The following is a 14,518-nucleotide window of genomic DNA, read 5'->3' on the forward strand; positions in this document are numbered from 1 at the left end:
CACCAGGTGTGGCCCCAAAAGAGCCGACACAGCTAATGTTCCAGAGAGGAGTTCGCACAGTAGTGCGGCCAGGAGGGCGTTCGCCTCGCACGGGACTGACCTGTCCCTGGCACCCCACAGGGTCCCCAGGCACTGCCAGGAGTATTTACTTAGGGTAGCGCAGAGCCAGGAGGAACCCCTGAACACTGCCGCTTGTGGCCCCCCCTATCCAAATCCTCCGCTCTCAGAAAGAATGTTCCAGCAAGTTTGTTTGCCACCTTCCCTGTTTTCGGTGGGTTTAGTCAGGGTCCGTTTCACGCTCCTCGCCGTGCTCTCCCCGGCCGGGCGCTGTTGGGCTGCTGTGGCTCGTGGCCCAGCACCCAGGCCTCCCTTCCCCCCAGGCACAGGGGACATCATCGCAGTCATGATCACGGAGCTGCGGGGCAGGGACATCCTGAGTTACCTGGAGAGGAACGTCTCTGTGTTCATGACCATCGCTGTGGGCTCGCGGATGCCCCCCAAGAACATCAGCCGCGGCTCGCTGGTCTTCGTGTCCATCTCCTTCATCGTGCTCATGATCATCTCGTCCGCCTGGCTGATCTTCTACTTCATCCAGAAGATCCGCTACACGAATGCCCGCGACAGGAACCAGGTGAGCTCAGGCCCCGACGGGCCTCCCAGGCAGCAGAGTCGGGAGTGGACGCGGTATAGAGGGGTATCGTTGGATTTTTTAATCTTTCTCCATTTGCTAAAAATGGCCCTTTCGGTCTCTGGCAGGGATAGGAGCCTCCTCCCTGCAGTGCTCGGCTCCCTCCTCCCCTAGCACAGCCAGGGGTGGACTGACGAGAAAAATTTAAATAAGATATAAAATAGCTTTTGGGAGGATGTTGAGTGGTTACACCCTGGCACTGCTGTGGCTAATCCGGCCTGAGCTCAGATGCTCCCGCTGCTAGTGCTCAGGTGCTTATTCCCGCTCTGTGCTGGAGAGCAACCCCGAGTGACATCAACAGGCTGTTCCTGGCTCAGCGCAGGACCGCCCCCTTGTGGGAGGAGGCCCCCAGGCGTTTCAGTGGGTTAGAAATAAACCTGCCCAAGTACATGGAAGCTCTTCCAATCACTTGGGATATCGTAAGTAAGTGGAGTGTGTGATAGGAGCTAGCTGGGTCTAGTCATTGGAAATACCATAGTTAGAGGGAACATGGGGCCTGCAGCCCCAGTGGGGACAGTCCCAAGCCCTGCCTTGAGTTATTCCTCAGCACAGAACCAAGAGTAACTTGTGAGCTTGCAGGTGTGAGGAAGACCCCCAAACACCCAAATAGTAACAAAATAACCAAGGAAGAAATGCCACAAAGTTGCCTCTTTTATTCTCAAATTCTTGTGTATCTGTCAGGGACCTCTCCCAACTTGGTGCTGGGGATCAAATTAAAATACTTTTCCTTGGGGCCGGAGAAATAGTGCAGCGGGTAGGGCGTTTGCCTTGCATGTGGCCCACCTGAGTTTGATCCCCAGCACCCCATGTGGTCCCCAGACCTGCAAGGAGTGATTCCTGAGTGATGAGTCAGGAGTAACCCCTGAGCATCACTGGCCGTGACCCAAAAACCTAAAAAAAAAGTCCTCAAATTCTTTTTCTTGGAGGGCCAAAGAGTACAGTGTATAGGATGCTTGCCAGAGTAACCCCTGAGCATCAGTTGTTTTGACCCAAAAACACAAAAAAATTTTTTTTCTGGGGCCAGGGAGATAGTCAAGGGATGAGGGCCCTTGCCCTCTGTGTGGCTGGCATCCAGGTTTGAATCTCCCGAGCACTGACAGCTGCTGAGCACAGAGCCAAGGGACCACCAGGCGTGCTTGGGAGCAGAGCCAGGAACAGCCCTGGAGCACCACTGGGGGTCTCTGCCGAGCACAGAGCCAGCACTATCCCTCGAGACTGGGGGTGGTGGCCCAGAAACGGAAGAACAAAGAAGAGAAAAAGGACCTTTTCCCTTAGTGGGCCAGAACCCGTGCAGTGGACTTAGAGGCCCCGTGTGTTGGTTTTCATGTTTGTTCCATTTCAGCTGGGGTGGTCCACAGCTGTCTGAGCTACGATGGTCCCCTCCTCCACGCACCCAGCCCGAGTGGGAGAATATGGGTAGTGTTCCTCCATGGGTTTTACTCTAGGAGAGTGGACACCTTCTCCCTGAACACTAGGTCCACGGAGGCCATTTTGTTGAAGGAAGGTGGGGGCGGGGGAGGGCGCTGTTGTGTGCAGTAGTTCAGTTTCCCAGCCAGGACCGACTCAGGCTGCCCTCCCAGATCGCTCAAGCATTATTTCTGGCAGTGCTCAGGTAACACACCGGATCTCGGGTTGGCTGTGTGGAAGGCAGGCACCCACCCGCTGTCCTCCCTTCAGCCTCGCTATTTCTTTGTTTCGGGGTTACACGTGACAGAGCTCGAGGCTCCTCCCATCCTTACCCCTGAGTTCTCTCCCGGTGATGCTCAGGGAACTATACAAGCCCACGGTGTCAGGGCCAGAATGGGGTCACCTCCTGCGTGCAGAGGCCTGACATGCTCCAGCCTGATCGTTTGGGGACCACCGTCAATGGTGCTCAGGGCTAACTCGTGCCTCTGTGCTCAGGAGTTACTCCTGGTGGACTAGGTATGGTATTGGGGAATGAACCTGGGTTGGCTGCAGGCAAGGCAAGTGCCTTGCGCCAGGAAAGAGGGGCTTAATTATTGGTATGAAAATAAGTTGGGGCTGGAGCGATAGCACAGCGGGTTGGGTGTTTGCCTTGCACGCGGCTGACCCGGGTTTGATTCCCAGCATCCCATATGGTCCCCTGAGCACCGCCAGGAGTAATTCCTGAGTGCCAGGAGTAACACCTGAGAATCACCGGGTATGACCCAAAAAGCAAAAAAAAAAAAAAAAAACACCCAAAACCATAAGTTGAGCAGGGAGGGATAGCCCCAGCCAGGGCTGGAGAAAACACAGAGAGGGAGTTGGGGGATTTGGTTTGAAGCCCAGCAGTTATGGGGTGATGACACAGCGCTGCCAAACCTCAGTGGATCCGATCTTACGTCACGTTATCCTCCAAACCATCAGACCTGGCATTCCTAGGACCTCTCTTGGCTCAGCTGGGTCAGTGGGCACTAAACTTGGGAGACTTAGATTTTATTCATGATCAATGAATAGAGGATCAGAGAGAGCAGACAGCAGGAAAAGCACTTGCCTTGCACACGGCCGACCGGGGTTCCATCCCAGGTACCCCATATGGTCCCTCGAGCCCCTCCAGGAGTGATGCCTGAGCACAGAGCCTGGACTAAGTCCTGAGCACTGGGGGTTGTGGCCCCAATCCTCATCCGCCACCAAAATAAATGAGAAATAAAGGGATATGTAAAGTTCCCCTCTGTGTACACATTGCAGTGGACCAAAATCACAAGTTCAAAGTTGGCCACAGCAGTGCGTGGAGGTTGAATTCAGTATATAATATAAAAGCATCACCACAGATCACGGGAGTGATGAGCTTTGGGAGAACCAGGAAGGCGCTGTGCTGGGCCTGTTGCAGGCTTCCTGTCATGATACATTTCATGTGAAGCAGATCTCATAATAAACAGCAATTAAACTGCAAATCTTGCAAGTAAACTCAGGCCAAGTTTTCTCTTTTCATAACTTCCTCATGGTGTGGGAGGCTCAGGGTCAGGACTTGAGAAGTAACTGGTTAAGAAAAGTGAATGACAGCTTCGGTTCTGTTTCAGGGGTTCGAGCGACAGGACAGTGGGTAGGGTGCTTGTCTTGCACCGGCTGACCATATTGGCCATATAGTCCCCTGGGCACAGAGCCAAGTGTCAACCCTGAGCACAGAACCAGGAGTCAGCCCTGAGCACAGAACCAGGAGTCATCCCTGAGCACAGAGCCAGGAGTAAGCACAAAGTGGAACAAAACAAAACAAAAAAACCCCACAGACCCAATAAAACAAACAAGAAAACGCAGGGTCATAAATGAGCCTTGGGACACTTTCCATTTTTCTTTCCTGTGTTTTGTGTGTCCGTTTTGAGGGGTCATGCTTGGAGGCTCTGGGGACCCCTCCCAGCCACTCTCAGATCAGTGCAGAGGTCCAGAGTTGGGATGCTGGGGTAGGCTAGGCCACGCCAGTGTCGCTTGGGGATTCTGTATTGTTTCCAGATCAGAGCAGGGCCCGCAGTGTGCCAGGCCTGCCAGTGCCTTACCCGGTCAGCCTCATTCTGAAGACTTGGTGAGGCTCGGTGCACTGGAGGGGCTCAAACCGCCACCACCGGCTGCCAGTGCCGTGGGAGTTGTGGTGTGTATTGATCGGAACCCGCAGTCTGGGGGCTGTTTACCCTGCACGCAGCCGACCCAGGCTCGATCCTGGCACCTGGTCAGGTTCCTTTGGCTGGCCAGGATGATCCTGAGTGCAGAGCCAGGAGGAAGCCCTGAGCACAGGTGGATGTGATCCCTGAGCACCGCCAGGAAAGGAAGAGAGAGAGAAAGGGACCAGAGCTGTAGTGCGGCAGGGAAGGTGTTTGCCTGGACAGAGGCTGGTCCGGGTAGATCCCAGCGCCTACAAAGCACTGCCCTTAGTGCAGAGCCAGGAGAAAGCCCTGAGCATCATCCAGTGTGGGCCCCCCTAGAACAAAAGAAGAAGAAGAAAAGTAGGAGAAAAAAAAAAAGAAAACACCGTGTGGGCTGGGGAACAGTGGCTCCTGGCGCTGCAAGCAGGTTGGACCTTGGAGTCCGATCGTGTGTCTGGTCACACCTGGTCTCTGCAAACACCTGGTGCGACCATCCCACTGCCTTGCAGGGCCGTAGTTAAGGTGACCCCAGCTCCCCCAACCCTCTGTCTCTGGTCACCCACCTCATGCCGGTCAGCCTCCTGTTTGCAGCCTGTCTGGGGTACGGTGGGCAGCACAGCCCCTGGAAGGTGCTGGATCCCCGGAGTTGGCGAACAGAGCCTGCCCGCCCCCCTGATGCCTTTGCCATTTCCACAGCGTCGCCTGGGAGATGCAGCCAAGAAAGCCATCGGCAAGCTGACCACCAGGACCGTGAAAAAAGGAGATAAGGTACTGGGGGGTGGGGGGTGGGATGGGTGCCCAGGGGTGGGGGCGGGCTTTGGGGGCCCACAGCACTAGATGGGGCAGTGGGGGGGGGCCAGGGAGGAAAATGCTGATGGGAACGCAGTACAGTCCATAGGGTAGCATCCCTGGGTTCACCTGTGACCCCGACACCACCGGGCCAGCTCTGTTGATGCACGTGTCTGCCCACCTCCTGGACACCCCACTCTGTGCCAACCCTAGGTCCCCACCCGATGCTCTCAGGAGCACTGGCAGAGCCTTTGTCTGATCTCTCTGCCCCATTCGCACCCTGTCCCCCCACTCTGGGGTCGGTTATAGAGGTGGTTTACGGGGTCGAGCCCCGGGACAGCAGGCAGGTGCTTGCCTTGCATGTGCCAGACCCGGTTTGATGCCAGCACCTTCTGTGGTCCCCCGGACACTGCCAGGAGCCAGGAGTGGGCCCTGCGCCTCTCCAGGTGTGGTGCAGTGGCTCAGTACATGGCTTGCGTGCAGGAGGCCTCAAAAATGGGAGAGATATATTTGGGGGGGGGCGAGTAGGGAGGGCGGCGGGAGAAGGGGGGTCACAGCTGGCAGTAGTGTTGGGGGCTACTCAGGGAACACTTCCAGAGGTGCCAGAGATCGGAATGAAACCAGGGTCAGTCCTGATCATTACCAGGTGTGACCCCAAAAGCCAAAGGAGAAAAAAGGTCCAAAACTGAATCGGTGCAGGGGCCAGAGCAATAGTATAGTAAGTAGGGTACTTCCTTACATGTGGCCGACCTGGGTTTGATCCCCGGCATCCCGTATGGTCCCTTGAGCACTGCCAGGAGTAATTCCTGAGTGCAGAGCCAGGGGTAACCCCTGAGCATCACTGGGTGTGAACTAAAATGCGAAAAGACAAAATCAAACAAAAAGCCCTCAAAAAACAACTACCTTGAGTCAATAGGCTCCAGAGTCGTTTGGGTTGAAACATTTGAGCAAAGGGAGAAGCTGCTTTCTGGAGACCCTTCCGTTTTGCCAGCCCAGCGGCTCCAGGGCCAGGTGTCTGGGTGCCACAAGAGCCATGACCAGCATGTGACCGTGTCCCCTGGTTCTACAGGAGACAGACCCGGACTTCGATCACTGTGCCGTGTGCATCGAGAGCTACAAGCAGAATGATGTGGTCCGGATCCTCCCTTGCAAGTAGGTCCCGCTCACGCTGGAGAGCACCCCCCCGCCCCCCCCCCCACCCCCGGCCGTGTTCTCCTCTGGGGCCCCTGCAGTGTCCAGGGATCCTGTTCCTTCTTCCTGTCTGTCAGGCTCATATTTTATCCAGGTTCAAAATCATTTTGTTTTGTTTCATTCTGGGGCCGCACCTGGCAGCGCTTGGGGTTCTCTTCTGGCTCTGTATACTGGGGTCACTCCTGGTGGTGCTCAAGGGACCTTATAGGGTGGTGAAAATTGAACCCAGGTCAGCAGTGCACAAATCAAACACCCTGCCTGCTGTTATCTTGCTCTGGTGCTCAGGTTCCATATGAAAATGCTGTGACCAAACTGTGAGATAGGATAGGAGCTAAGGGATCGGCTTTGTACTTGGCCAGATCCTGGTTCGATCCCTGAACACCCCCAGTAGAGACCCCTGAGCACAGAGCCAGGAGTGAGCTCTGAGCACCCCCTGGGTGTGGCCCACGAAGCAAAAAAGAAAAAAGAAAAGAACATGAAATACTTGGGCCTTTTTCTTCAATCAGTGCAGCCTGCTCATCTGCCACTTGCAGAAGTGACAGATTGTCACTGTGGGGGCCAGAGTGATAGCACAGCAGGGAGGGTGCTGGCCTTGCTGGCGGCTGACGTGGGTTCAGTACTTGCACCCCGTATGGTCCCGAGCCTGCAGGAAGTGATCCCTGTGTGCAGAGCCAGGAGTTCTCCCGAGCCTCAGTGGATGTGACCCCCCAAAACAAGCTAACAAAAAATTGTCGATGGGCACCTGGCTCAGGAAGAGCTTATTTTTACATTTCATTGTGGTTTGGGGGTGCCGGCTAGGGGCAGGAACCTTGCAGACAGGGTTGGAACCTAGGATTTGCCTGAGATTCCTTCCCCCTAACTCCGCCCCTCCCTCACCCCTCTCCCCGTGCCGTCTTCCTGGCCCCTGTCCAAGACAACTGTTAAGTGTTTTGGTTTTGGGGGCCACACCTGCTGGTGCTCAGGCATTACTCCTGGCAGGCTCAGGAGACCGTATGGGATGCCAAGGATTGACCCTGGGTCCTACTTGCTATTCTGTGGCTCCAGCCCATGAGCCTTCTTAATTCTTCGGGTAGTTCTTGCTCTGTCCCGTTTGTTTGGGATCTCTCTCTGGATTCCACTTTTCTTACTTGAGTGATATTAGAAAACATAATTCCTGTTTGCAGCATAATTTTCCTTAATTTAAAAAAAATGGGGGGGGGGCTGGAGTGATAGCACAGCGGGTAGGGCATTTGCCTGGCACGTTGCTGACCCGAGTTCGATTCCCAGCATCCCATATGGTCCCCCGAGCACCGCCAGGAGTGATTCCTGAGTGCAAAGCCAGGAGTAACCCCTGAGCATCGCCAGGTGTGACCCAAAAAGCAAAAAAATAAAAATAAAAATGGGGAGCAGAGAGCTGGTGGGCTTGATTTGGTGAACAGCAACACGCCCAGATACCACCCGTGATTCTCGTCAGTTTCACAGTTTGGGGTGCTGTTAACTCATGGCTTTGGTGCCCTTTGGGATTCTTCGTGTCCTTCAAGACTTGACGGCAAGAAAACATGAGTAGTTTCTGGAAGAGGGGCAGGATTATGCCAGTTCAGGGTTTCCTCCAGTGTTCAGTGCGTCCAGAGCTTGGGGCACATCCACTAGTGGGCACATCTGACACTGGAGCCAGGTGTGGGGGGGAGTCCTGTGTTGGAGGTGTGGCCACATCCTGCATCTTTCGGTTTCTCTGCAGGCACGTGTTCCACAAATCCTGCGTGGACCCTTGGCTCAGTGAGCACTGCACCTGCCCGATGTGCAAACTGAACATTCTGAAGGCGTTGGGCATTGTGGTAAGGCTGGGGAGGGGCGTGGCGCCATCAGGCGGTGCACTGTGGCCCGGCCCCCTGATTGTGGGAGGGAGGTGCTGGGCCTTTGTCTCTTGGTGGGGATATTCCTGGTTCTGTGCTCAGGAGCGCCCCCTGGTGGTCCTCAGGCAGCAGACACAGGCCAGCACCTTGATGAACCCAATCCTCCCCAGCTCTGGGAAGGCCTTGTCCCACACCCACCCTCGAAGGATGGCCAGGCCATGATTTAAAAAAACAGAGTGATAAGATCTAGATCAGCCCTCAGCGGGCTGAGTATCGCTGTTGCTGCAGAGTCCTGGCATGGCGTGGGTCCCAGCCCACCAGGAGCAGCACCTCCCTGCTCAGTCCCTGAAGTCACCCCAAACCCTTCACAGGGAAAAGCTGTCTTTTTTCTTACTCCCCGATGGGCCCTCTCAGGGGCTGGTCCCCGTGGTCCCCAGGGGGCACATGGATTCAGGGAGGGAGCTGGGGGCTCCCGCGGGCAGAGCTCTTCTCCCCAGCCTCTCTGCAATAGACTGTGACAGTCCATGAGTCATTTTCAGGGGGAAATTTTATTTCCAGAAAAGTTCTTGGGCAGAATGGTGAAGAGGCAAACATAAAAAGAAAAAAGAACAGTGAAGAGGCGATGGGGGGAGAACTTAGCAGTGGGCCCAGGACCTTCCTGGGGAGCCTCTTATTTGGGACTGGGCTGGGGCGGCGGCTGGGATCTCCTCGTGGGGCTCAGGGGATCCAGGGGAGTGTCGGGATCCAGCCCGGGCTGGCCATGTGCCCGACTTGTGCCCTCCCCATCGCCCTGTCACTCCAGCCCCCAGGGGACTCCAGGCAGTTCCCGCTCAGCCCTCACAGTGCTTCTCACTGATCCTTCTCGCAGCCCAACCTCCCGTGCACAGAGAACGTGGCGCTGGACGTGGAGCGGCTGACGCGCACCCAGGCCGTGAGCCGCCGGGCAGCCCCGGGCGAGCTGGCGGGCAGTGACACCTCGCTGGGCCTGGAGCCCCTGCGGACAGCGGGGATGACACCCCTCCCCCAGGACGGGGAGCTGACGCCCCGCACAGGAGAGATCAACATCGCGGTCACAAGTAAGCACGCGGGCCGGGCCTGGGTTGTGTGTGCTTACTGCGTGTATGTGTGTGTGTGTGTGTCCGGGAGCTCTGGGACCCAGGAAGGGGCCAGGGCTCAGGGGCTGCCGCCCGCGGGAGGGAGTTGGGGGGAGGTGTGTCTAGGAAGGGCTGGGAGGGGCTGGCCTTTCCCTGGCCACCGACACCCTCCAGGGAGCCCCTGGGCTGGGGCTCTCAGCCCTGACGTGGCCAGTCCCCTGCCTGCCCCGGGGCCGTCAGGGTGTCGCGCAGAAGACGGCAAAGAGGAGGGGACCCACCTGAAGAGTGCAGGGGCTGGTCCTCAGGCTGATGGTGGAGCAGAAGCTGCTCTATGGGGGGGCCGTGTGCGGGCATGGTGCGGGTGTGAGAGCCTGCGTGCGTGCGTGCGTGCGTGCGCGTGTGTGCGAGGGTGTGTAGGTGTGCACGGGCATCCGAGCGCGTGCCCACATGCTGCCTTCACCTTATCTTCATGCTCATTGCTCCTGCCGCCCCATCTAACACCTTCCACTCAGCCTCTGCCTTCATGTCACTCTTGCTCGCCTCTCGCTTCCGGCCCCCTCACTGCGCCGCCGCAGGTCCCCCCCGACCCTACCCGGGGAACCCCAACACCCCAGGCTCCGCGTGCTCGTGCTCGGCCCCCGGGGAAGCACATTTGCCTCCCGCTGTCAGGAGCCGTGCCCTGTGTCAGGGAAGGGAAGACATGCGTGGCGCCGTGAGCCCACGTTGCCCCCCTCCCCTTGCTCGGGCACGGTTGGAACCCCTGTTCCTGGGGTCCCGGTTTGGCACCCAGCTCTGCTGGGGAAGGTTCCCGAAGGTCGCTGTTGCAGGGACAAAGGGCCCAGGTGAACTCCAGAGCGTTTAATGAGCCCCAGTGGGGCGGGACGGCAGTGGCCCCTGCCTTGCAGGAGGGCGTTGCACAGGCTGGGGTTCGGGGAGCCACAGGGCAGGGCACTCTGGGGCCCGCATCACAGGGGCCAGGGCACCACGCGAGCCAGGGCCTGCCACTGGGTTTGCCCTGGATGCCCGCAAGCCCAGAGGACCTTGACCGCGGTTCAAGCGCTCCCCACTGGGGGAGGCTGGACTGATCTCCCCGCCATCCAGCGCCGAACGGGGTGCGGCACACACCACCACAGCCTCACTGAGACCTGGAGTATGTGTGGAGCGAGGGAAGGAGGCGGAAGTTCCCAGGTGCTGCCACGGGTCCCCGTTTGTCAAAAATGCTGCTTGGGGTGGGATTGGTGACAATGAGGACGGCACTTGCCTGGCGTGCAAGGACCCGGGTTTGAGTCCCGCAGCAGCATTTGGGTCCCCGGAGCCCTGGCAGGAAGGATCCTTGAGCCCTGGAGCCAGGAATCAGCTCTGAGCACTGCCCGGCATGGCTCCCAACCAAACACACTGAAAACCCGATAAAGGAGGAGTTCGGGTGAAGCGTTTCCTCGGTCAATTCCCAGAAACTCGTTGAGACGCCTCAGAAATGCTGCGTTTCTTCCTGGCCTTCAGAATGGTTTCCCGAAATGTCCCTCCCTGGTGCAGTGCCCAGTTCCCAGAAGCCGGACCAAGAGACTCAGCGGCTTGTCCTCCACACACGTCCGTGGCCGCCTCCCCACGGCCTGGAAGACCCTCACTGTCTGCCTCACCACCGAGGCCTTTCCCAGCCTGACTGGCTTGGTGTCACCTCCAGGGAAGAATGTCATGCTTCAGATGCGTCTCAGGAAAGCCCAGCATGGGGCCCGGGCAGCTTCGTGCCTTCTCTGTTGGCTTCTAGAATGTCCCATGCCCCACGTTGCTTCGGGACTCGTCTGTGACCTATGAGGACTTGGACGAGCAAAGGCTGAAACTGGAACGAAACTCATGCCGTGGAGCTGAGAGCAGGCAGAGCGTCGGTCCGAGCAGGCCAGACACCGCGAGGCTGCAGGAGAGCTGGGGATGCGCTTGACCCCTGGCACTTCCTAGGGTCCCCCAGCCCTACCAGGCGTGATCCTCAAGCACAGAGCCAGGAGGAGGCCCAGATCCCCAAATGGGCCCACCAACCAGAAGCAGCAGGAACTCCAGCCGAGGCGCAGGGGCCGCCCCGCCCAGGGTGCCCGCACAGGGCCACCCGCCAGGCTGCCTCGGAGGTGCCCCGCCCGCTCACTGCGAAAGGCTGTGTGGGTGTCACTGGGCGTCACGGCACCCGCTCCACCTCGGGGCCTCTCCGGACAGAGATGGGACCGGTCCGTCCCCACTCACCCACCCGCTCCCCAACTAACAATCCGCACTGCCTCACCCAGCCCTCCCACCCTGCTCTTCCTCCGCTGCCCCTCCTGCTCCCCCCGCCCCTCCTTGTCCTGCTGCTGCTCCTCCTCTTCTTCTTCCTCATCCTGTTCTTGCTGCTCGTCCTCCTCTTCTTGCTGATCTTTCTGCTCTCCCTCCTCCTGCTCCTCCTCCTAATCCTCCTGCTCCTCCTCCTCCACCTTCTGCTCCTGCTCCTTCTCCTATTCCTCCTTCTCTTCCTGCTCCTCCTCTTCCTCTTCCTCCTCATCCTGTTCTTGCTGCTCCTCCTCCTCTTGCTGATCCTCCTGCTCTCCCTCCTCCTCCTCCTGCTGCTCCTCCTCCTCCTGCTCCTCCTGCTCCTGCTCCTCCTGCTCCTCCTCCGCCTGCTTCTCCTCCTGCTCCTCCTCCTCTTCCTCCTCCTGTTCTGTTCCTCCTCCTGATCCTTTTCTTCCTCCTCCTCTCCTGCTCGTCTTGCTTCTCCTGCTTTTCCTCCTACTCCTGCAGCTCCTCCTCTTCTTCCTTCTCTTCCTCCCCCTGTTCCTCCTCCTGCTCCTCCTCCTCTTCCTGCTCTTCCTCTTCCTGTTCTTCCTCCTCCTCCTCTTCCTCCTCTCCCTGTTGCTCCTCGGCCCCTGCAGTGCTGAAGGGCATCGGGGCGCCTGCACCTGCTCCCCGGTGACTGGCCCTCTCTTTGCCAACAGAAGAGTGGTTCATTATCGCCAGTTTTGGCCTCCTCAGTGCCCTCACGCTCTGCTACATGATCATCAGAGCCACTGCTAGCTTGAATGCCAACGAGTAAGTAGCAAACGTTGGGGGTGGCGCGAGCCAGACCGAGCCTGACCCACTCCAGGTCTGACCTGTCCCTTCATCTCGCTCTCTCGGTCCTCTCTCCTCTCCCACCGCCTCCTCTCGTATCTGAGCTGGGGGACGGGTCAGTCGATCCCCTTGGCGGGAAGGACTCGCCCAGGGGCCTTGTGACCCTAGGGAGGGCGGGGTGGGCGTCAGCCCTCACCCAGGCGCGTCCCATCCCACTTCGCTTGTGGTCTGACCCCTTAGCTCATGCTGAAATGTTGCATCTGACCCTAGCCTGTGGGCAGTGGCAATAAAGCGGACCTTTAGTGTGCAGGATGTCAGATATCAGAAACCCCCGCCCCCATCTCCAGCTTTTAGGAAAAACTCGGGGCAGGAAGCTTAGGGCCCCCAGTATTTCCACTGGGTGGAAGGAAGGCCAAAGAGAAGGTTTTAGAAGCCAAGGAGGTGTAGTCCAGGAGAAAGTTCTGGAAGGCATGAGCAGGTGTTAGCCCAAGAGAAGATTCTGGAAGGCAAGCACATGAGCACAAGAGGGTTGAGAAAGGTGATCTGTGTAGTGCAAGAGAAGGCTCAGGAAGGCAAGCAGGGGTTAGCCCAAGAGAAGATTCTGGAAGGTGAGCAGGTAGAACACAAGAGAAGGTTCTGGAAGGCGAGAAGGAATCTTCTAAGCCAAGGTTCCGGAAGGTGAGCAGGTGTCTGAGAGAAGGTTCTGGAAGGCGGGCAGAGCTAAGCGGGTCTCTGAGGTGAGGCAGCTGGACAGGGCGTGCCCTGCAGGACATGGGTCTGGCTGCTGTCTGGGAGCCTTGGGGGATGGTGAGTAGCCCAGAGCAGTCAGTGTCCCCCAGAGGTGCAGGCGGCTCCAGTGGCCTCCCTAGTTTGGGGGCTGTTCCTTGCCCGAGACTCCATAGAGAGGGTCCCCCCACTCCCATCTCAGGAGCTGGCCCAGATCCAAAGGTCAGTGGGGTCCAGTGTTGGGGTCAGCCAGACTCGCGCCAACCTCGGCCGACTGGACCTCGGGTGTGGGAGAGATGAGGGGTCCAGATCCGATTAGAAGGTGGGGGCCAGTACCTGTCTCTGCCCAGTGCTCAATAAGATCCTGGCCAGCCATTGGCTTGGAAGAAAGTGAGGGCCAGAACCTGTCCCAGTGCGGCCAGGGATACCCTGAAACTAAACCCGGAGCCGAGATGTCAGACCTGAGCTCCCCATGCAGCCCCGGACCCACCTGTCGGGCCCCTCGATGTCTTTGCTGACTCCTGGAATCTCTGGGTCACCTGCAGAATCAGCTAGCCTGGGTGGGGGGAGCTGGTACCTCTAAGGGCATCACCCAGCGTGGCAGTTCCTTAGCATAAATTGGGGGCGGGGGAGAGCCAGGGTTGCAGCCTCCCCCGTGTTCCCGCTACCCGACAGCACCCACATGCCCTGCGCCTGTGGCTGAGGGCTTACATCCCTGCATTGGTGCCACCCACTGCCACAAGCCGCGGCTCCCAGGGCCATGGCTGCTGTCCATGTGCGTAGCTGCCGCTTCCATGCTTCACTGGGGGCGTCCATGATCCCATTGGGGGGCTGGAGAGGGAGAGAGAGAGGGAGAGAGAGGTGTGTGCTCTTGGATGCGTGAAATGCAAGTTTCCGTGGTGATTCTCTGAATTCCTTTGAATTTGGAGGGTGGGAATGTTTTTCACCTCCTGATTGCTTTTGTAAGGGGAGAGGTGGGTTTTTTTTTGGGAGGGGGCCACACCCAGCGATGCTGAGGGGTTACCCGTGAGGACTGTATGAGGCACCGGGGATTGAACTCCCGGCCAGCACTCATGAGGCAGGCACCCTACCTGCTGTACTATTGCTCCAACACTTTTTTATACCAGCTGTGACTTAATTTTGAGGGCGGGAGTGGTTGAAGGGCCGCAGCTGGAGATGCGCAGGGCTTCCACTGACTCTGCTCAGGCGTGTCTCGCGGGCAGTACAGGGATGGGAGCAGTGGTCAGCGCTTACCTGCTGACTCTCTGGCCCTTCGTTTTCCTTTTCAAGGCACTTTTGTTGTCGGGGCTAAAAAATTCCTCGTCTGCTTCCTCCCCACACACTCTTTCCCCACAAACTCTGGGGAATAGACCCTGGTAGGTTTCACTCTGCAGCCAAAGTCGCTTTTCCCAATGCACGTAACCAGTCAGCCCTTCACACAGGAAATTTAAAATTGTTGCCTTGGCCTTTGCCAAGACACAGCACCCGCCGGAGAGTCGTCAGGTGAATCCACATTCATTTATTGGCTCATTCATTCATCATGAATTGACCTCATTC

General features: G+C 57.9%; 1 protein-coding gene across 3 annotated transcripts in view; it reads left to right on the forward strand.

The window, feature by feature from the left end:
• RNF130 (ring finger protein 130) overlaps positions 1 to 14,518 on the forward strand; it is a 49,445-nt gene that overhangs the window by 28,831 nt on the left and 6,096 nt on the right. For 2 of the 3 annotated variants that reach the window (XM_056115694.1, XM_056115695.1), the window contains exons 3-7: positions 381 to 631; positions 4,960 to 5,031; positions 6,122 to 6,204; positions 7,961 to 8,057; positions 8,944 to 9,151. In XM_056115694.1, coding sequence (XP_055971669.1) covers positions 381 to 631; positions 4,960 to 5,031; positions 6,122 to 6,204; positions 7,961 to 8,057; positions 8,944 to 9,151 — 711 coding nt within the window. Of the gene's footprint in view, positions 1 to 380; positions 632 to 4,959; positions 5,032 to 6,121; positions 6,205 to 7,960; positions 8,058 to 8,943; positions 9,152 to 12,120; positions 12,215 to 14,518 lie in introns of all 3 variants that reach the window. The other variant, XM_056115693.1, reaches the window with a different exon arrangement.

Source organism: Sorex fumeus, unplaced genomic scaffold, assembly GCF_029834395.1.
Source record: "Sorex fumeus unplaced genomic scaffold, SorFum_2.1 ptg000029l, whole genome shotgun sequence".
Taxonomy (NCBI): Eukaryota; Metazoa; Chordata; class Mammalia; order Eulipotyphla; family Soricidae; genus Sorex; species Sorex fumeus.